The sequence below is a fragment of the Trachypithecus francoisi genome, unplaced genomic scaffold, assembly GCF_009764315.1.
Source record: "Trachypithecus francoisi isolate TF-2019V2 unplaced genomic scaffold, Tfra_2.0 Lachesis_group21, whole genome shotgun sequence".
Taxonomy (NCBI): domain Eukaryota; kingdom Metazoa; phylum Chordata; class Mammalia; order Primates; family Cercopithecidae; genus Trachypithecus; species Trachypithecus francoisi.
In genome coordinates this window covers 34618944-34642165 of record NW_022681467.1, presented here as the reverse complement: position 1 = coordinate 34642165, position 23222 = coordinate 34618944, and the positions used below count along the sequence as shown (strand labels likewise).

The following is a 23222-nucleotide window of genomic DNA, read 5'->3' as shown; positions in this document are numbered from 1 at the left end:
AATATGATCTCATTTTTATAAAATTATTTCTATCCAGCCAGTTAACCATTCATCTTCACCTTTAAGAGAAACTTGGAATGATGTTCACAAATGTTCACATTGTTTATGCTGGATGGTGAAATTTAGGCTTAAAAAATATTTTGTTTTTTTATTTCCTCAGCACTTTATTACTTAAAATGTTCATAATGTGCAGGATCAATTTAACAAAAATATTCAAATCATAATTGTTTTAAAACTGAAGACCTGGCCAGGCACGGTGGCTCATGTCTGTAATCCCAGCACTTTGGGAGGCCAAGGCGGGCAGATCACAAGGTCAGGAGTTTGAGACCAGCCTGGCCAACATGGTGAAACCCCATCTCTACTAAAATTACAAAAAAAATTAGCCGGGCGTGGTGGCACATGCCTGTAATCCCAGCTACTCGGGAGGCTGAGGCAGGAGAATTGCTTGAACCCGGGAGGCAAAGGTTGCAGTGAGTTGAGATCCCTCCATTGCACTCCAGCCTGGGTGACAGAGTGAGACTCTGTCTCGGGAAAAAAATAAAAATAAAAATAAACCACAAAAACTGAAGACCTACATTCTTAAGGAGCAACTTCTATTCATTTAAAGCCTTTAGGAAATGTAAACAAATCACAAATGTAGACAACACAGATAGAATCTTTCCAATACAAAAAGAAACTCACTGTAACAGCAGCCACCCTCCGAGGCTGGGTCACTCCTACCACTCTTCCTTCGGCTGTCCAGCCGGCTTCTGCAAGGTACTACAAACAAAATCACATATAAGTATACATATGACACCACTTTTCCAGAACAGTCTCCCCCAAGATGCTCCCATATTGTGTTAAAGTCACTAAGAAAGGAAAAAGCATAGTTATTGTCCCAGCAGAACTTTGGGAATTATTTTACAGATGGAGAATCTGAGGCTTGGTAATGTTAGGTAATTAAGTTCACATCAAAGCTGATCAACAGAAAAACTAAGGCACAATTCCAGCATTCTGACACCCCAGTTCTGGAAAATCACCATGTTCTACAGATGCCTCAAGGAACAAAAAATTATCCATAGGTCACTCAGAACAGTGCTAAATCTGTAGAAAAAAGAATTTTTAAGCACATATAGAGATGGTTCAATATAAATATCAACCATACAACACATTTCAGTCATATTAAATACAACTGGATTTTATATATATGACTATATACCATTACATTATATTAGTACACATACATAAAATTTGATTGATCAGGAACGGTAACTCATACCTGTAATCCCAGCACTTTGGGAGGCCGAGGCAGGCAGATCACTTGAAGTCAGGAGTTCAAGACCAGCCTGGCCAACATAGTGAAACCCAGTCTCTACCAAAAATATAAAAATGTAGGTGGGTGTGGTGGCACGTGCCTGTAATCCCAGCTACTCAGAAGGCTGAAGCAGGAGAATCACTTGAACCTGGGAGGTGGAGGCTGCAGTGAGCCAAGACTGTGCCACTCCACTCCAGCCTGGGTGACAGAAAAAGATTCTGTCTCAAAAAAAATAAATAAATAAAAATTAAAATTAAAAAAAAAATTGCTTAAGTGTATTTATCTGAGTTATGTGCTTATTTAATATCTATGTATTTATTTGATTATATGCACTTAAAATCCAATATGGATAACAGTGGTTATCAGTTACATGTTTTTCTAACATCTAATTGTTTTACAATGAACACATATTACTTCAACACTAGAAAAAAGATTCTAAAAGTTATTGCGTGTATCTGCTCATGTGTTCAAAAGAAATAAAGGAAGGATAATATAGATACTAAGAAAATGGTTGTCTACAGGGAATGGGTGGGAAAGTCATAGAAAGAAGGGGAAATGGAGGCAAGGTAACAGGGATAAAGAGGGCGTGTCAATGCTCTCAATAGATCTTTTTGTGTAGCTCTGACTCTCAGAACCATAGCCATGCATGTTTCCCATACTTTTTAAATACCCAAAAGACAAATAAAACCAACCAGGATGTGGAGGGAAACCTAAAGGAAAGACAAACACTAACAGATGACCCTTTCTATACTACAAATGAATAACATAACCACATTGCAGGGGGTGGAGAAGAACTAACCTAAGTAATGATGGAAAAATATATCTTGACTGGATGTTGTAAGGCTAAAGACAGAACTGGACATAAATGCTGTAATATAGTTAGTAAATATCCAAACAAGGTTATGAGTTAGCAATTCTGAAACTATTTTAATGAATCCATAAATATACTGTAGATAATAAGGACTAAGCTTCTCGTTGCAGAGAAGTTATAAATAAAGAAAGGCTCAAAGGAGCCCTATGGTATTAGACTGGAATCAGAAGCATCTGCATAAACTCATGGTGTTTAAGACATAGATGGATAGACAGATACAGATAGCTAGATTTTTTACAATGTATTGCTTAATATTCATACATATATTTCCTAAGTCTGCTCACTGAGACTCAGCAATGACATCTCAGTAGCAATGAGCACTCTAGCATCCAGATCATGATTTCTTTTTTCTTTCTTTCTTTTTTTTTTTTTTTTTTTTTTTTGAGGCGGAGTCTCGCTCTGTCGCCCGGACTGGAGTGCAGTGGCGCGATCTTGGCTCACTGCAAGCTCCACCTCCTGGGTTCATGTCATTTCTCCTGCCTCAGCCTCCCAAGTAGCTGGGACTACAGGCGCCCACCACCACGCCCGGCTAATTTTTTGTATTTTTAGTAGAGACGGGGTTTCACCATGTTAGCCAGGATGGTCTCGATCTCCTGACCTCGTGATCTGCCCGATTCGGCCTCCCAAAGTGCTGGGATTACAGGAGTGAGCCACTGCGCCCAGCATTTTTTTGTTTTTTTTGTTTGTTTGTTTGTTTTTGAGATGGAGTCTCGCTGTGTTGCCCAAGCTGGAATACAATGGCATGATCTCAGCTCACTGCAACCTCCGCCTCCTGGATTTAAGCAATTCTCCTGCCTCAGCCTCCCTAGTAGCTGGGATTACAGGTATGCACCACTACGTCTGGCTAATTTTTTGTATTTTTAGTAGAGATGGGGTTTTGCCAAGTTAGCCAGGCTGGTCTCGAACTCCTGACCTCAGGTGATCTACCCACCTTGGCCTCCCAAAGTGCTGGGATTACAGGCATGATTCACCACGCCCAGTCCCAGATCATGATTTCTAAACATCATTCTCCAATAAAAGGAACCAGGGCTTGTGTAGGAAAAATATAAAACAAGCCTGAAACATCCTGTAGTACTAGAAAGTAAGGAAGTGGTCAAAAAAATGAAAGCCTTTAGAAAGAAAACAGGAGCCAAAATGAAGGAGCTCCTAATGTTCAAAGATGAAACAATTTGAGCAACACGATAAATAATGACAGTATTGGGCTTTAACACATAGAAAAAAATAAGTATCTATGAATCCATATTGATATACGCAAATAATCTAACAAAGAAATGAGGAAGAAAGCACAGTTCTTCCTTACAGAAAATTACATTTAATAAAGATAGAGGGAAAGAGAAAAGAAAATCATCATTGCTGCAGACAAGATCCACCGAGGTGGATGCTAAACTTAGTAGGTGAGAGTTGGAAGAAAAGCAGAATATTTGCAGTATGAAAATATGTCCCCCAAGATACATATCAACTAAAAAGGGAAAGGCAGTAGCTTCATAGGCAAAAGTTGGAACCTTAACCAAGTGACCAAAGTTGCTATTACCTGCGACAAAACATACCAACGTTACGAACCCTTGAAATGATGCGCTAAGGATACAATATCATTTCTGTAGTATTCTTGCCAAAAACACATAAGCTCCTTCTAATCATGAGAAAACATGACATAAACCCAAACTGAGGAACATTCCACAAAGTAAATCCCATTATTTTAAAGTGTCAAGTTCATGAAAGATGAAGACATACTGAGGAATTCACACCACCTGGAAAAGATTAGGGAGATATAACAACTAAAAGCAATGTAGGATCCTAGAACTAAAAAAGAACCTTAGTAGGAAAACTGATGAGATTTAAATAAGATCTATAGTCCAGTTACTATTACTGTCCAAGCGTTAATGTCCTGCTTTCCATCTTTGTACTAGCAGCGGAGTAAAGAGTATAAGGGAATTCTGTATTGTTTTTTGCAACTTTTCTATTAGTTTAAAAGCAGTTAAAAATAAAGTTTACTGTAATCCCAGCACTTTGGGAGGCCGAGGCGGGCGGATCACGAGGTCAGGAGATCGAGACCATCCTGGCTAACCCGGTGAAACCCCGTCTCTACTAAAAAAAATACAAAAAACTAGCCGGGCGAGGTGGCGGGCGCCTGTAGTCCCAGCTACTCGGGAGGCTGAGGCAGGAGAATGGCGTGAACCCGGGAGGCGGAGCTTGCAGTGAGCTGAGGTCCGGCCACTGCACTCCAGCCTGGGCGACAGAGCGAGACTCCGTCTCAAAAAAAAAAAACAAAAACAAAAACAAAAAAAACAAACCTGTCCATAAAGCTAGTCACCTCAATACTAGACTGAATCTGTGATTCAGACTTCTACGGCATGCTTATGATTGCTGAGAGGTGGAAATGTAAAGCTACTGAAAAAGCAGGTGTAGCGCTGACGTCAAGAGGCAGCGGCCTGTCACTGAGGGAGATCACTAAAACATAGCTGAAATCCATCTGAGTTCTCCACTTTTTAAGGATCACCCAATCTGGGCTTCTGGCTAAAGGACAAAAGTAGGAAGAACTCCACCAATAACAGTACTAATAAAAACTGTACTTAAGAAGAGCTTGTATTCATAGCTCTTTTTTTTTTTTTTTTTTTACAGAACTCTAGTAAAAAATATATATATATCATCTAGGTTCTACCTATAGTTTGTAGAATTTCAAAATTATTAAGTATTTGGTGCTTTTGCATGTTGTTTTTTCCCAAGAAAAGGTACTATATAAATCTAACAAAACAGAAAAACCTGCTCCGTATCCTTGCTGTAACCTTTAGTTCCTCAGTCATTCCAATTTTCCGAGGCCATAGCCCAAATTTAGCTTCACAATAAGTTGAAAACAGTGACTGTCTCAGGGACGGGGAACTGAGTGGCTAGGAGAAAAGGGAATACTCCATAGGAGATGTAGCAGATATTTGGACCAATAATACAATCTATCATAATGATCTAGTCATTTTCAACGGCAAAGCTTAGGAGATTCACTTTTCACCATTTATTCCTCTGTTCTTTGTGAATTTTGTACCATGTAAATGTATTTCCTATTTTTAAAAAGTGTTTATAATAAAATGCAATTCCTTAAAATAATTCAATTCAAATGCATGTGTGTTTTGAGCCAGCAACCCCCATAAGTATTTTATTTATTCTATAAAAATATCTATATGTGTGCAAAATGATTTATGTGCAAACCAACTCCACTGCATCATTGTGATAATACAAAACTGTAAACAACCTCAATGTCTATCAACTGGGGATTGGTAAATTATGTTCACATACTAGCATCTATGGAACTGGAAAAAAAACAGTAATACATTACGTGGAAAAAAAAAAGATAAAGTGTGAAGGCATTATCTGACTTCAAAATACACTACAAAGCTATAAACAGAACAGCATGGTCCTCACATAAAAACAGACACACAGACCAACGGAACAGAACAGAAAATCCAGAAATAAATCCACACATTTAAAGTCAAGTGATTTTCAACAAAAGCACCACGAACACATCTTAGAGAAAGGACAATCTCTTTAATAAATGGTGCTAGGAAAACCGGATAATCACATGCAGAAAAATGAAACCAGTTCCCCAACTCTCACCACATACAAAAATCAAATCAAAATGGATAAAAGACGTAAACGAAAGTCCCATAAGTACGAAACTACCAGAAAAAAAGAGAAGGGAAACACTTCATGACACTGGTCTGGGCAAGGATTTTTTTGTATATAACCTCAAAAACACAGGCAACAAAAAGCAAAAATAGACAAATGGGATTGCATCAAACTAAACAGCTTCTCTATAGCAAAGAAAACAATCAAAGAGTGAAGAGAAAACCTACAGAATGGGAGAAAATAAATGCAAACTATGATCTGATAAAGGGTTAATATCTAGAATATATAAGGTGCTCAAACAATTCAATAGCAAAAAACTAAAAATCCAATTTAAAATGAGCAAAAGGGTGTGATTCCACTCTGCGTGGCTATTCTCTGGAGCAGGGGTCATTTATCTCTATCTGCCTTCTTTCCCACCTAAGTACACGCCACCACCCCATGGAAGATACGATGGACATGGACATGAGCCCTCTGAGGCCCCAGAACAATCTCTTAGGTTGTGAACTAAAGGCCAACAAAGATCATCACTTTAAGGTGGATATTCATGAAAATGAGCACCAGTTATTGTTAAGAACAGTCAGCTCAGGGGCTGATGCAAAGGATGAACTGCACATTGTTGAAGCAGAGGCACAATGCTGAAGGCAGTCCAATTAAAGTAACACTGTCAACTTTAAAATGTCTGTACAGCCAATGATATCCCTTAGCGGCTTTGAGATAATATCACCGGTGGTCTTACAGTTGAAGTGTGGCTCAAAGCCAGTACATATTAGTGGACAGCACTTAGTAGCTGTGGAGGAAGATGCAGAGCCAGAAGATGAAGAGGAGGATGTGAAATTCTTAAGTATATCTGGAAGGCGATCTGCCCCTGGAGGTGGTAGCAAAGTCCCAGAGAAAAAAGTAAAACCTGCTGCTGATGAAGATGATGATGATGATTTTGATGATGAGGAAACTGAAGGAAAAGCACCAGTAAAGAATCTATACAAGATACTCCAGCCAAAAAAAATGCACAAAAGTCAAATCAGAATGGAAAAGACTCAATACCATCAACACCAAGATCAAAAGGACAAGAATCCTTCAAAAAACAGGAAAAAAAGTCCTAAAATATCAAAAGTTCTGTAGAAAACACTAAAGCAAAAATGCAAGCAAGCATAGAAAAAGGTGGTTCTCTTCCCAAAGTAGAAGCCAAGTTCATCAATTATGTGAAGAATTGCTTCCGGATGACTGACCAGGAGGCTATTCAAGACCTCTGGTAGTGGAGGAAGTCTCTTCAAGCAAATAGTTTCAACAATATGTTTAAAATTTTCCATCTTATTTCATTTGTGCAACAGTTGATATCTAGTTGTCCTTTTTATAATGCAGAGTGTGAACTTTCCCTACCGTATTTGATAAATGTTGTCCAGGTTCCATTGCCAAGGCTGTGTTGTCCAAAATGCCTGTTTCGTTTTTAAAGATGGAACTTCACCCTTTGCTTGGCTTTAGGTATGCATGGAATGTTACGACAGGACATAATAGTACTGGTGGTCAGACATGGAAATGGTGGGGAGACAAAAATATGTGAAATAAATGTGAAATAAAACTCAGTATTTTAATAAAGTTTAAAAAAAATGGGCAAAAGACCTGAACATACATTTCTCAAAAGAAGATGCACAACAGGTGTATTATTTCATATATATATAATAATGCTCAACATCACTAATCATCAGGAAAATGCAAATCAAAACCACAATGAGATACCACCTCACCCCAGTTAGAATGGCTACTATCAAAAAGATGAAAGAAAGTAAATGTTGGCAAGAATGTGGAGAAAAGGGAACTCCTGTACACTGTTGGTGAAAATGTAAACTAGTACAGCCACTATGGACAACAATACGGAGATTTCTCAAAAAATTAAAAACAGAACTACCATATGATCCAGGAACCCCACTACTGGGTATTTATTCCCAGCAAAGGAAACCAGAACATCAAAAAGACATCCACATTCCCATCACTACTCACAACAGCCAAGATACGGAATCAGCCTAGGTGTCCATCAACAGATGAATGGATTTTTAAAACGTGATATATATACGCAAGAGAATACTATTCAGCCATAAAAAAGAATGAAATCCTGTCATTTGCAACAACACAGATGAACCTAGAGGACATGATGTTAAGTAAAATAAGCCAAGCACAGAAGGACAAATACTGCATGAGCTCACTCACGTGTGGAATCTAAAAAAGTTAATCTTACAAAAGTAGAGAATAGAACAGTGCAGAGGGGAGAGGGTGACAGGGAGTAGGGAGAATAAGAGGTTGGTCAACAAGCACAGAGTTACAGTTAGGTAGGAGGAATAAGTTCTGGTGTTCTACTGCACAGCAGAGTGACTATAGTTAACAATAATGTGCCATAGACTTCAAAATAGCTAAGAGGAGTCTGAAAGTTCTCATCACAAAGAAATGATAAATATTTGAAGTGATGGATATGCTAATGACCCTGATTTGATCATTATATAACATATACACATATCAAAACATTACACTAAATCCCATAAATATGCATAGTTATTATGTCAATTCAAAACAGCTTTTTTAAAAAATGAAAGAATAAGTAAAAAAAAAAAAGACAAGGCATACTAAAACATGTATAGATGTTTCATGTTTAAAATAGGGTATATATGTGCATACACACACACCCACTCACTTCTCTGTAAATGCATGAAAACATTTCTACCAAACAACTGGTAATATTGATTATAACTGCACAAAGGAAATGAGTACCAGGAAGACAGGGCAGAAGGAAATCTTTTTATGGCCCTTTGTGCCTTTTGAATTTAAAACCATGTGAATCTATTAATGTTCAAAAATAATAAAAATACTCAAATCTTAAAATTAAAAGAAAAAAAACTACCTTTGTTTGCCCACATTACCCAGCCTAGATCCTCATCCCTCCTCTTTCTCCTTCCCACCAGTTTTCCCTGGACTTAGTAACACAGCAGGCCCTCTCTGTTCCCTGGCAGCTAAACCTTACAGGGGTAAATGGTCAAATCACTGTGATATATTTATCATTGTTCTAAATACCTGCCACCCATTCCTATGGGAGGATTATATATGCTGCCACCCCATTGCCATCAGGCCTGGCCATATAACTTGCTTTGACCAATGAAATGTGAGCAGAAGGGCCACTTTCGGTCAGAAGTTTTAAGAGCTATCTCATGATTCTGCCATCTACCACAAGACCAACAAGTCCCTCACAAGAGCAGTACCATCAGCCTAAGGCCCAATGATGATGTGATAGAATCTCGAAGCCAACCCAAGATAACCACATAGTATGAGCAAGAAATAAACCTTTGTGCTTTTAAGCCACTGAGATTTTCAGGTTCTTTGTTACCAGAATATAGTTTATCCTAAGGTGACTACATAACATCACAGACTAATTCCCAAACAATTCTGGAACATCATGTGGCCTTTTACCTCTGTTCTATATTCCATAACCTTACTACTCTCTACAGTGTCCTCACCTATAAAATGAAGACAACAATGGTGTTTGCTTCATAGGGTCGCTGAGGGTTAAACAGATCATCATGTGTAAAATCACTTTATGCAGCACTTACTACTGTTATTAGCTGTTATATTATTGTTATATTACTCTCTAAATGACAATCACACAGTAATTTAACCTTTCTCCCGTTTCTTCCTGTAAGAAATGAGTAACTTACTAGGTTCTCAATTCCATCTGCATATATGTTTATCTTTTTCCTCTAGGCCACCATTTCTTCTCCTGTATGCATTTCAAATTGTCCTTCACTAGGTCATTCTCCTCTGTCTACCTTTTCCTAGCTGTCTATTGAGAAACTTTAAAAAAATAACTATATCTGGGTCCCAACCTATTAATAAACCCATTATTGAGAATGGAGTTGGGGAGCAGACAAAAAAGAAGACCTACACAGATGCTGGCATGACCACAAGTCTGGACCAGGCAGTCAACAACACATCACTAACATACTCAAAAATGCAAAGGGATTTTTATCATCTTCCCCTTAGACACCCTTAACCCTAAAACCCTACCACTGGACGTGCTGTCTCCAAGATGAACAACTCAGGACCGAACCAGTTCTCCTGCTCCCTGGCCGCTCTGTTGGCTGCACCTGCCACCTACCCACCTCTCCAGAAACCTCACTCTTTCTTTGCTTTCTCTAACCATGAACAGTCTCCTCGTTCCTCTGCCATTTCCCTGGCTGCCATTCTATCTCCTTTCTGCTCCTGACTCCTAAATGTTGATGCTCCTAGGACTTTGTCCTTAATCCTCTTCTCAGTTATTTCTGTTCCATCTCCTTCCTGCATGTATCAGAATGTTCAATCCCTATGTCCACACTTTCTACATCTGACCTCCACCAAGCTTCAGATTCCCATTCCAATCTTCCTGCTAATAATGTCATCAAAGGCCATCAATAATATAGGAAAAAATAAATCTGTTTAAAAGCAAACAAGTTAATTTCCCCTCAAAAAAAATCTTTTTTTTTTTTTGAGATGGAGTCTCGCTCTGTCACCCCGGCTGGAGTGCAGTGGCCGGATCTCAGCTCACTGCAAGCTCCGCCTCCCGGGTTTACGCCATTCTCCTGCCTCAGCCTCCCGAGTAGCTGGGACTACAGGCGCCCGCCACCTCACCCGGCTAGTTTTTCTTGTATTTTTTAGTAGAGACAGGGTTTCACCGTGTTAGCCAGGATGGTCTCGATCCCCTGACCTCGTGATCCGCCCGTCTCGGCCTCCCAAAGTGCTGGGATTATAGGCTTGAGCTACTGTGCCCGGCCAAAAAAAATCTTTACTGTACTATCACATTTAATATTAGCACTGTTCGCCAAGGCAGCAAGTCATGGTCAGTCAGTGTGCACCTTTGTCCCTTCCCCTTTGTCATCACAAATATCCATGTATTAGATCGGTGCAAAAGCACCAACCTAAGTTTCTAATATCTACAGACCCTAACGCTAAAATTGTTCTCCTCCCTATCCTTATCAGATTATCCCACTATCAGCTCTTGGTTGAGGACCCCGTTACACCACCCTTCTCCAGACCACTGCAATAGCTTTCTATGGCCTGCCTCCTCCAGTTCCTAAGTCACCTTATATCTCAATACAATCATTTATCTAAAACTCAGCTTATCATGTTGCTCACTTGCTTGCAAACCCTACAAGGACACAACCACTGTGAATATCTTAGACAGTATTTACTAAAGTTGAACACAGGATCCAGCAATGCTACTCTTAAGTAGAGCCCAGCAGGAGAATATGCACGTATGTTCACCAAAGACAAGCACATGAATGTTCACAGCAGCACGATCCATAACTAAAAACTGGGAATGACTCAAATGTCAGTAACAATAGGAAAAATAAACAAACCATGGAATACTCATATAGTGGAATACTAACTAGCAGGGGTTAACAGTACATTTCACATTTCTGTAAAGGGCCAGATGGTACATTTTTAGGTTTTGAGGATCGTAGGGTCTCTGTCAAAACTGTTCACCCTGTGTGGTAGCCTGAAAGCAGTCACCGGCAATGTATCAACAAGTAGGTGTGGCTGTGTGCCAGTAAAGATTTCTCTACAAAACAGGCAGTGGGCTGCATCTGGCCCACTGGCTGTGACTTGCTGAACCCTGCTATGCAGCAATGAGAATGAACAAACTGCAACTAATTCAACAACAAGGAAGACTCACACATAATGTTGGACAAAAGAAGCTATATTACTCCTTTACAAAATTTCAAAAATAGGCAAAACTAATTTATGAGGTTAGTAGCCAGAATAAGAGCTACCTTTGTGTTCATGATTATAGGGGTAAGCAGAGAGGGCAATTAGAGACCAGAACAGGACACAGAAGAAGAGTTCTTGGGGTTTTGGTAATGTTCTGTTTCTTGATCTGGGTGCTGGTAACACAGATGTATTCCACTTGCAGAAACGTATCAAGGTGTACAATTATGATACAGGTATTTTTCTACATATATTTCATATTTCAAGAAAATTAATATTAAAAAATGAAAGAAGAACCTGCAAAGTCTCTCAAACTCGGTCAGCCTTCACTCTTCAAGTTAAGGTTCTTAAAGCATACTCTGAACTCACCCGATACTTCTCCACCCCAGTATCTCTAACCACAATATTCACTGGCTTGGAATATCTTCTCAGTCAGCTCCCACTGATAATTCAAGGTCAAATTCAAATGCCAATTCCTTTACAAGGCCTTTCTTGATCCTTCTTTCTACTCCTATCCACACCACTTAGGATTTTTCCTAGTAAGTAAGGGTTCTTCCATAGCACTGCATAATTCTATAATGACCAACTTTTATTTACAACTATAGCAATATTCATTTTACCCAACCTCTTCAACTATAACTATTTAAGGATAAAAACTCTGTATTACACATCTTTGAATAAGTCTCCACTATAACTTTCAGAGGATGGCTATTCCATTACTATTTTGGAATTATAATAAATCGAAGACAAACTATTACTTTAGTACTCACCAAAGAAATTATAAGCCCTAAAAGTTTAATATTAAAAATATCTAGTTGAAGTGAACATTTCCTGAGAGGAGATCTTAAAAATGTAAATGATAGTAAAAAGAGTTCTCAAGTTACAAAATCCTTCCAGCCAAATCAAAGTGCAAAGACACATATTAAATATGTACTCACCTGAGGAATCTGTGTGCTCTTCCCACATCCCGTTTCACCAACAATCACCACTGTCTGATAATTTTCTATCAAGTATAAAATATGATTCCTAAGCTGAAAAAGAATAACACACCTTGTAAAAAGCCATACATTGTCTCAAAAGACCTAAATAACAACGATATTGAAACATTATGAAATGAGCTATTTTCAAAGGAAAGTAAATTTTAAACAGAACTATCAAAATGTTTTTCTAACTCTCAGGTACTGTTGTTCCTCTCAGCATGAGCGAATACAATTGCAATCAAGTGTAACACCAAAATACATGCAGATGCCCTTTAACATTTTCACTTATAAGAAATTATAGGCCGGGCGCGGTGGCTCAAGCCTGTAATCCCAGCACTTTGGGAGGCCGAGACGGGTGGATCACGAGGTCAGGGGATCGAGACCATCCTGGCTAACACGGTGAAACCCCGTCTCTACTAAAAAATACAAAAATTAGCCGGGCGATGTGGCGGGCGCCTGTAGTCCCAGCTACTCGGGAGGCTGAGGCAAGAGAATGGCATAAACCCGGGAGGCGGAGCTTGCAGTGAGCTGAGATCCGGCCACTGCACTCCAGCCTGGGCGACAGAGCGAGACTCCGTCTCAAAAAAAAAAAAATAAAATAAAAATTAAAAAAAAGAAATTATAGGCCAGGCGGGGTGGCTCATGCCTGTAATCTCAGCACTTTGGGAGGCCAAGCGGGGTAGATCACAAGGTCAGGAGTTCAAGACCAGCCTGGCCAACATGGTGAAACCCCGTCTCTACTAAAAATACAAAAATTAGCTGGGCACAGTAGCAAGTGCCTGTAATCCCAGCTACTCAGGATGCTGAGGCAGAAGAATCGCTTGAACCCAATGGGGGAAGGCTGCAGTGAGCAGACATCATGCCACTGCACTCCAGCCTGAGCAACAGAATGAGACTCTGTCTCAAAAAAATAAGAAAAGAGGCCGGGCGCAGTGGCTCAAGCCTGTAATCCCAGCACTTTGGAAGGCCGAGACGGGTGGATCACAAGGTCAGGAGATCGAGACCATCCTGGCTAGCACGGTGCACGGTGAAATCCCGTCTCTACTAAAAAATACAAAAAACTAGCCAGGCGAGGTGGCAGGCGCCTGTAGTCCCAGTTACTCGGGAGGCTGAGACAGGAGAATGGCATAAACCCGGGAGGCAGAGCTTGCAGTGAGCTGAGATCTGGCCACTGAGCCCCAGCCTGGGCGACAGAGCAAGACTCCATCTCAAAAAAAAATAAAAATAAAAAATAAGAAAAGAAATTATAGACATACTACTACATACTACATGTGTACAAAGACATAAATACAAGCATACTCACTCCAGAGTTGTTTATAATAGCCAAAAATTCAAACAGCCTAAATGTTGATCAACAAAAGTTTGGTTAAATCAGTTATAAAATACTCCAATAATGGAATAATTTGCAGTTATTAAGAAGGGGAAATATCTATTTGTACTGATATGGGATGATCTACAAGACATGTTAAGAAAAGGAAGTAAGATGTAGAACAGTGTGACTAATACACCAGTAATTGCATTTTTTAAGGGCAAACACGTATCTACTTGTTTAGTACTAGATTTATCTTTAACATCTTATAAGATCTCAACTGTACTTAAACTCTACTTTGTTTTATATCGATAATGTATACCCTTCTTCTCACCATTTTAATTTTATCAACATTTCTCAACTCCTTGTTGCTTTTCTTTTTTTTTCATTTGCTGTTTCATTTATGTTATGTTTTAAGTACAATTGGGAGACAAAGAATAGTCAAGAAAAGGCCAGAATTAATAAACAGTAATTTCCCTTGTATTTGAGCATTTATTACATGTCAGATATCTTGCTAAATACTCTGCATGAATGACCTCATCCGGTCCTCATAACAGTCCTATGAGGTAGGTACTCCTGCTAGTCCCACATCACAGATAAGGAAAAGAAGCTCAGAATGGAGAAGTGCTTCACCAAGCACATAAATGGTGAAGCTTGGGTGTGAACCCTGAAGTCTAGCTCCAGAGTCCAGACCCTTCATCACAGCTCAAACTGTGTCCCTCAGTGGTGAGAAAGCAATACTGAACCTACCATCTCATCTCCTGAGAGTCAGACCTGCTAACATTCATACATAGTGAATGAATTAGTCACTTGAGGAAGAAACCCAGAGACAGTCAGTTCACATGTGACTAAAACATTGGGAGCCACATAAAATTCCAAGTAAGGCAGTCTGGCTAAATTAAGAAGGCTGCTGTTGCCTATCTATTTGGAGAAAGAACACATTAATAGAAGAGGAATTACCAGGACAGTCTAGCCAAAAGAACCCCCTGAGTATAAGAACTTGGCACCTGTTGGCTGCTCACACCTGTAATCCCAGCACTTTGGGAGGCCGAGGCAGGAGAATTGCTTGAGCCCAGGGGTTCATGACCAGTCTGAGCAATATAGGAAGACCCTGTCTGATTTACTGACAGAGAGAGAGACAGAGATAGAGAGAGACAGAGAGACAGAGAACATGGCAACTTTCACCCAGCAACATCCAGGAGAAAGAAAGAGACACAGGTGCTGGTGGCCACACCTACTCAGGTCATTCCAGAGGCATCCTGTGGAGCAGGGAGGATTCACCCCTCATCAGGGGCTGTATGACATTTCTGTAGTAACCTGTCTTGGTTCTGTACTTCCAGATTACAATTTGACTTCCCATGTGGATGTGCCAACAGGAAGAAAGTGTATATATCAACTGTGTCCATCTGTAGTGGAGAACTATCACTAGCCATAAATGAACACGTTCTGAATGAATTCTAGTTTGCACTTTGGTCTCTTGTAGCTGAGTACGCATCTATTTCATGAGCACTAATAAAACTGAGTGTCTGGATGTGCAGTTGGTAAGCACTAACCATACCAAAATCCTGTCACTGTCTGAGGAAGTCAGAGTATTAACTGATGTCTTCAGCAGAAACAACCTCATATTCCCAAGTAAACTTGTTTAAAGGAGTGTCTTTAAAAATAAAGCAAAAGTTGGCTATATGTTGGTAATCTGTTATATAGAAAGTAACTGCTATTTTCTCTACTTTTCTGTATGTCTGAAATTGTCTGTAATTGAAAGAAATAAAGGGGAAAAAAAAGTCATTCTAATTCTTCCAGTTTCCCAGTATGTATGATGCAACTGAAAAAATCTTAAGAACTCTCAAGATTTATACGGTTAACTAAAAATTACATAGTATGAAATCATCCCTTACGATAAGGGTTTCTCTGAGCTCACTGTGTTCTAGAAAGAGGATATCATTCCCTTCAGTGGTGAGCATAAAGCTAATGCAGACATACGATTCAAGCCCACAGATCGAACACGATTATTTGACGTACCTTGAATACTGGCAGCTTCTGCCTCTGCTGCTCTATGGAAAGGGCAGCATAAGGGTTGTAAACAACTGTTGTCCCAGAGTTTTCGGTCAGACTTTGTCTCTCTTCAGAGATGCTTACACCTGGCCCCTCTGTACCTGCAGCAGAAATGTTTTTTTCAGATTCTCTGATACAATGAACAGAAAAAGGTGTTAAGGTTACAAATTTTGAAGATGAAGATATACAAGAGAAGCAATACTTTTTATCTCCAACTACCCAAAGGTATTCAACTTTAACTTTATGAAAGCATCCAGAAAAGTGCCTAGGAGGAACCAAAAATCTTCCCTAAAAGCTTCACCACAGTGTCAAAAACAAACAAGATAGGTTCAGGCGCAGTGGCTCACGCCTGTAATCCTAGCACTTTGGGAAGCTGAGGCAGGCGGATTGCCCGAGCTCAGGGGTTCGAGACCAGTCTAGGCAACAAGGTGAAACCCTACTGGTATTAAAATACAAAAAATTAGCCAGGCATGACGGTGTGCGCCTGTAGTCCCAGCTACTTGGGAGGCTCAGGCAGGAGAATTGCTTGAATCCAGGAGTCAGAGGTTGCAGTGAGCCAAGATCGCACCACTGCACTCCAGCCTGGGTGACAGAGCAAGATTCTGTCTCCAAAAAAAAAGAAAAAAGAAATGACATGGCAGTCCCACTGGGCTCCAAAGTGGCCACTCAGAACTGTATATTACAGAGCACAGTGTCTTTAGTTCTGGCCTCCATGTCCATGTTATTACTGAATTCTTAACAGAAGTGAAAGAAACCCAATGGGAATTAGCTGAGGTAAAAGAATGAATCCTGTTACCATAGGATGGCAATAAGGCTCAGAGATGACAGAAACTGGGCACTCAAAGCAGCCATGGCTTTCTCCTTCTCTCATCTTGGCAACTCTTGCAGGTTCCTTCCAGCCCCTTAGGTTGGCTACTCTATAGGAGCTGGAAACACGGCTGCCGGCAGTGCCAGGGTTCACGCTTACAACTCCTCTACCAAGCATCCATCATTCATCCAGCAAGGACCAGCAAGGCTGGACCGAGGGCCCACTCCATGCCAGGCACTGCTCTGAGCACTGGAAACACTACAGTGAACAACACAGATGCCAGTCGTACCCTCCCGGAGTTCATTTGCTTTTTTTATTCTTCCTCTCGGTGGAAGGTAACTTAGTGTATTAAGTGGTCATAAGTGCTATGGAGAGAAATCAAGACACCATAAAGGGGACTGGGAGTCCCAGGTACGTGTTGTAATGGGGGGTGGGGGAGGCTCTTTTACACTGGACAGGCAGGGACTGACTTCTCCCAGCTTAGGTCCAATCCCCACCCCAATACAATCAACCATGGCCAGTGGAATGTGATGTGGTAAATGACAGTCCCCATTGCAACCGTGGAATTGGGAGTGGATAGATGGAAAAATGCTATTCCCAGAAACTGCCATGCTGGGCAGATTAAACAAGAGATCTTCACCCCAGCTTCTTGCTAAGAACAATGACAAACCGGTGCTCATGATGGTGAAGAACAGAGAAGCCATATCCCATCCTGAAAACCTGTTGAAGGTTCCATACAGTTTTAGCTCAAACAAAAAAAAAAATCAGGAGAAACCTAAGTTTAAATTGCGTGATCAGCTTCCATAACTTTTCATGCTGATTTGCTGCTGTAACCCTAGGACAGAACTAGGAATAATAAGTAAATGACACAGGGTTCAGAATTCAACTCAATGTAAGGAAGAAATTTCTAAAAGGTCACACCGTTCAGCACTGGAGTATGCTGCCTTGTAAATGAATAAAAATCCTCGCTAGATCAAACACATGCTATACAGCCTCCTGTTGGGGCACTACAGTGACAATAACCAATAACTATCATTTCCTAGAGAATCTGTCATGCTATGTGAAAACACAGAAGCTTTGTAACAAGAATACTCAGCTCAGTGACTTTTACACTTTTTAGGATTCTCAGATTGCTTCAACAATCTGATAAAGGCTATGAACTCCCTCTCCTAAAAAACACACCAGAATTTACCAGAATATAAAATTCTGGGGGTCCATTGAACCCCTAGAGCTAAGTTTAGAATCATTGACCCTTTAGATCTCTGACCCTTTTCCATTTACTTCCAGGAACACAGTTGTGTTTCAGAGGTTCAAGACTGCCAAAAATCAGGTAAGTGGGACAGTTATGTTGCTTTTGCCAAAATGTTGACCTTCCTTTCAACAAGATAAAAGATGGAACAGGATCTGGAACAACGCCTGTCCTCAAAAAGGCGGGCTTCCTTTCCTTTCTTTTCTTCCCTTCTTGTCACTACATCTTAATAATTCCTTGTAATTGTTACCCAAGAAAACAATTACAAAGAATACCTTATGCTCTTCTGCTGTTTTTGTACTGAATTCCTGCCTTTTCATACTATGTTTTAAACCTTCATGTCCTCTCTGGAATATTTAATATTTCAACGTGTCTTTTGTACTACTACATTCCTCCCTTGTCTCTAACCTACAGCCCAATCCATCTCTTTTGTTAGAAGCTCTTTTTTTTTGGAGATGGACTCTGTCGCTCAGGCTGGAGTGTAATGGAAAATGCCGGCTCACTGCAACTTCCGCCTTCCGGGTTCAAGCGATTCTCCTGCCTGGGTATCCCGAGTAGCTGGGATTACAGGCACGCACCACGACGCCCAGCTAATTTTGTAATTTTAGTAGAGACAGGGAGGGCCTCATCATATTAGCCAGGCTGCTCTCAAACTCCCAACCTCAGGTGATCCACCCGCCTCGGCCTCCCAAAGTGCTAGTGTATTACAGGCATGAGCCACTGCGCCCAGCCGAGCTCTTTTATAAGAACAGCTATGTCAGCTGATAAACAATGTATCTTCTCCTCATAAAAGACTTCCTTCAACCAAACCAGAACATCAGGGCTGCTTTCCCTCTATAAACACCCCTCTGTGGCTACCTATGATTGATCTTTCCTTGAGAGTATGCTCTATGCTTAAAGGAGCAACACCTTCATAACTTTTGCAAACTATGAACATCTTCATTTCTCTATCTCAACAAGGCTGATATCCCCAATCCCACATTCCCTTTAACTCGGTTTTTAAAAATTTGAATGGTGGGTTATGAAATCAATGTAGTATGTTATACCAGCACTTTTTAAATAATGAAATAGAATAGAAAGCATCAGAGCACATTCCAGAAAGGAACACTGTTTATGAACAACTTTTTTGGTTATGTATGTGTGCTAGATCACAACACAATATATTCCTTACCATGGGTCAAGTCAAAAAAAGCTTAAAAGCTATTGTTGTAAAGTTTTTGTCAAGCACATGGTCAACAATCATGAAATATTTATCAAATGGGCAAACGAAAATGGGCAGGCCCTTCTGATCCACATGTACTTGCAAATTAAGTAAAAGATTTTTGTAGAAAACTCTCAGGCCAGTCATACAAGGCCTTTAAGTCACACTCCTAAGGTAGAGACCACACTTAAGGTCCCCGGACATGCTATTGTTACAATGTTTTAAATCGTTCATTTAAAACAACACATAAAATTTTCCCATTCAGATCTGGATATCAGGCTTCTTAGAAAAAAAAAAAAAAGATTGGGCAACTCTGAACCCATATGATAACAATTAGGTGAACCCGAGTACAGCTCCCTATTTTAGAAAGCATACGTAAGCTCTACTGTAGATCTCCACTGTACATATCTATCCAATGCATGCACCCTCTGCACACTCTGTGACTAGGAGTCACGGGCTCAGGACTACAGGATATGTTCATGATTCCAATGTCCAGCTTTATATCCAGCTTCAACCACCTCCCTGACTTTCACCTTGCATTTCCCACAACCTACTTCATATCTTGAATTTCATCACTAAAATAAGAGTATTATTGTCATCACAGAGATACTGTGACTGTTTAATAAGATGTGTAAATGAAAGTGACTAACACAAAGCAAGGGCCCAATAACTGTGTACTAAAGCTATTTCCATGTCCACTAATCACAGCACAATTTACATAGACCAGGGGTTCCCAAATTTTGATGCATGCTGGAATTCCTTAGAGACTTTAAAAAACACTGATGCCTGCCTCCTAGCCCTCCAAAGTTCTAATTTATTGGTGTGGGGTACAACTGGAAATCAGGACTTTTCAGAGTTTCCCAAGTGATTCAACTATAAAGCAAAATTAGAGAATCACTAACCTAGACAGTCACCTAACCCAGAAATCTTGAGTCATTATTGACTTCATCTTCTCTCACATCTTCCTTTAAAATGTCTATCCAACAGGCCCCTACTCTAAGCTCCCAGGTCAGAATTAAAGTTTTTTTATTTTTATTTATTTTTTTTTTGAGACAGAGTCTCGCTCTGTCGCCCAGGCTGGAGTGCAGTGGCATGATCTCGGCTCACTGCAAGCTGTGCCTCCCAGGTTCACGCCATTCTCCTGCCTCAGTCTCCCGAGTAGCTGGGACTACAGGCGCCCGCCACCACACCTGGCTCATTTTTTTGTATTTTTAGTAGAGACAGGGTTTCACCATGTTAGCCAGGATGGTCTCGATCTCCTGACCTCATGATCCGCCCACCTCGGCCTCCCAAAGTGCTGGGATTACATGCCTGAGCCACCGCGTCTGGCCGGATTAAGGTTTTTAACATTCCTCCTGGATTTCAGTAGTACCTTCTCTGTTATCTTTCTAAAGTAAACCTGATTTGTTCCTGCTTAAAAACAGTGAAGTCGGGCTGGGCCTGGTGGCTCATGCCTATAATCCCAACACTTTGGGAGGCCAAGGTGGGTGGATCATGGGGTCAAGAGATCGAGACCATCCTGGCCAACATGGTGAAACTCTGTCTCTATTAAAAATACAAAAATTAGCTGGGTGTGGTGGCACACACCTGTAGTCCCAGCTACTCAGGAGGCTGAGGCAGGAGAATCGCTTGAACCCGGGTGGTGGAGGTTGCAGTGAGCCGAGATTATGCCACTGTACTCCAGCCTGGATGGCTGAGCCAGACTCTGTCTCAAAAAAAAGCAAGGAAAGGAAAGAAAAGAAAAGAAAGAAAACGAAAGAAAACAAAAAAAAGTGAAGTCTAAATGTTTTAACTTGTCATGAAGACCTTTCACAATGAGGCCCCTACCTACTTTTCTAGCTTCATCTCCTGTCACACCCCAAAATATACCCTAGCACTTAACACCACCACACTGCTCTGTTATTTTGGCTTTCTGGACATTCTAAAGGCACAAATTCCATTCTGCCTTTGTTCATGCTGCACCCTTTGCTTTGAGTTCCATTTCTCTATGAAACAAAACCTTTCATCCTTTAATGTTCACCCCAAAAATACCACCTTAATGAAGTATTTCTTATCCATACATTCAAGTTTCCCTCTCTCTTCCATACTTCCATATAATTATAATAGTAACCTATCTAGTGCCAAGATCCTTTTGTGTGTTATTTTCATTTAATCCTCACAACAACACTGTGTAGGTATTACACCCAATTTACAGATGGAGTAACTGAGACTTTGAGAATTTAAGAGACTATAAAGTCATCAACTTAGTAAGTGGCAGACACAACGGGCACTGCAGTCTGACTCTGGAGCTCATCTTTACCACCACCTTACTCTGCCTCATTGTAAAATCTCTTCTAGAGGACATCTTACTTTATATTCAATTAAGAGAGAGAGCGTAACTTGAGAGCAGAGCCCTGAGCATCTGTATTTGTCTCCTGAACACAGGATTAGGTTTTCAATAAGTGTACCCTCAATGGATGAACTAAAATAATGAAATAGAACTCTTAGAGTAATTCCACATGCTTTAACCAAAATAGTACTCTGGTCTGATTTCAAACAGTTCATTAAGTTCTTTATTATACCTACCACTTTCACCTGTTACTAAAAGTGTGAACAAATTAAAAGTATTCATTACTTAGTAAGTTCCTAGTTTTTGGATGCAAGTAAAACTCAGGATGGATAATTGGCTGATGACTTGAAATGCTGAATCATAAAACTGTCAAGTGACCAACTACAAATTTTTAAAAAGCATTAAACATACCTCTTGCTTGGGTTTATCTCTCACATCAACATATGCATGGTCAGAATTTCAGGGAACCACTGAAAAATTAAAAGCTTTCCTTATATTACATTCTTGGTGTCATTTCATTTTTGCTGCAATATACTTTGCACATCCAGACCTGCAGGGGTGCAGGTGGTGGAAAAAAATCCAGCTGGTAGCTGTAACTGAAAAACTTTTGTTTTTTACAAGAAACTGATTGCAGAGAGGAAGTAATGCATCTAGTATGGTCTGGCATATACACATTCAATAAAAACCTGATTAATGAGTAAATATCAAGACAAAACAAGCAAAGCATTTTGTGATTGTGATTCGTGTTAGTTTGTAAGAGAGGAAGTGGCTGGCAGCCAATATGAAGGAGTGTTTCCTTTTCTAGTAGACATTCGGAGTGGACAACAATTATCCTAAAAGAAAATAACACACTCTCCCTTTTTTTGAGCACTTATTCTAAGTCTGACAACGCGTTGTGCTTGTCTTCTAAGCCCACAGGATAGAAGTTGTTATTCTGCCCACTTTACAGGTAAAAAGAGGTCATGGCTCAGAGGCGTTAAGTTACTCGCCCAAGGTCACCCTACTACCACAAGGCAAAGACGAAAATTCGAACCCGGACAGTCTGACTCCATAACTTGGGCTTGCAAGCCCTGAGCAGCGAGCAGCATTGTCTGTCGGGCCCCAACGCAACCCCATGGCGGTAACGAGACACGAGGAGCTTTAGCACTCCCCATCTCGCGGGGTGGGCAGGACAAGCATCAGTAACGAGGAATACGAGGCCCGAGGAGGCTGGACCACTTTAACAAGGTCACAGAGAGTTTCTGCTCACGCTAGGGGAGCACCCCCGAATCCCTTGGGACCACTGGGGAGCCTGAGCCAGAGTTCCCCCCGCGCAGAGGCGGCAGCGCCCAGCTCGCCGAGGTCAGGCCTGCGAGCAGGTCTGCTGGCCCCAGGGCGCCGGTCGCGGCGCCAAGACCGAAGTCAGGCCGCCGCATCTGCCCAGCGTTCCACCAAAGGCCTTACCGGGTCGCCAGAACTTCACTGGTCCCACGGGCGCAGCCATGCTGGGGTAAAAGGTCACGAGGCTGGCTCCACCCCACCGCCGTGCGCTAGGCCCCCAGGGCCCGGGGGGCGTGGCCCCGGAAGAGCCGCTGCCCAGGGGCATCGGGTCGTGTGACGGCCACGCCCCGATGGCTACCGCCTCCCGTCTGAACCACGTGACCCACCGCCCCGTTCTGGCGAGCGCACCAGCCCCGCCCCCGAGCCCACGTGACCCTGCTCAGCCATTTTGGAGAAAAAGGCGCGCGCCTCTGCTTCCCTCTTTAACGTGGAGGGTCGGTGCTGCCGGTCACCTAGCAGCGTGGCGTGGCCTG

General features: G+C 41.1%; 1 protein-coding gene and 1 pseudogene across 2 annotated transcripts in view; one reads left to right on the top strand and one right to left on the bottom strand.

The window, feature by feature from the left end:
- Positions 1-23002, bottom strand: part of DHX35 (DEAH-box helicase 35) — a 79916-nt gene extending 56914 nt beyond the window's left edge. For both annotated transcript variants that reach the window (XR_004431232.1, XM_033186418.1), the window contains exons 1-4: positions 22873-23002; positions 15810-15943; positions 12440-12532; positions 682-759 (exon numbers count right to left, since the gene is read on the bottom strand). Coding sequence is in view for 1 of the 2 variants with exons in the window: in XM_033186418.1 (XP_033042309.1) it covers positions 682-759; positions 12440-12532; positions 15810-15943; positions 22873-22912 (345 nt within the window). In the remaining variant the exon portion in view is untranslated. The remainder of the gene's footprint in view (positions 1-681; positions 760-12439; positions 12533-15809; positions 15944-22872) is intronic.
- On the top strand, positions 6219-10799 carry LOC117069074 (annotated as a pseudogene).
- Positions 23003-23222: the final 220 nt, after the last annotated feature.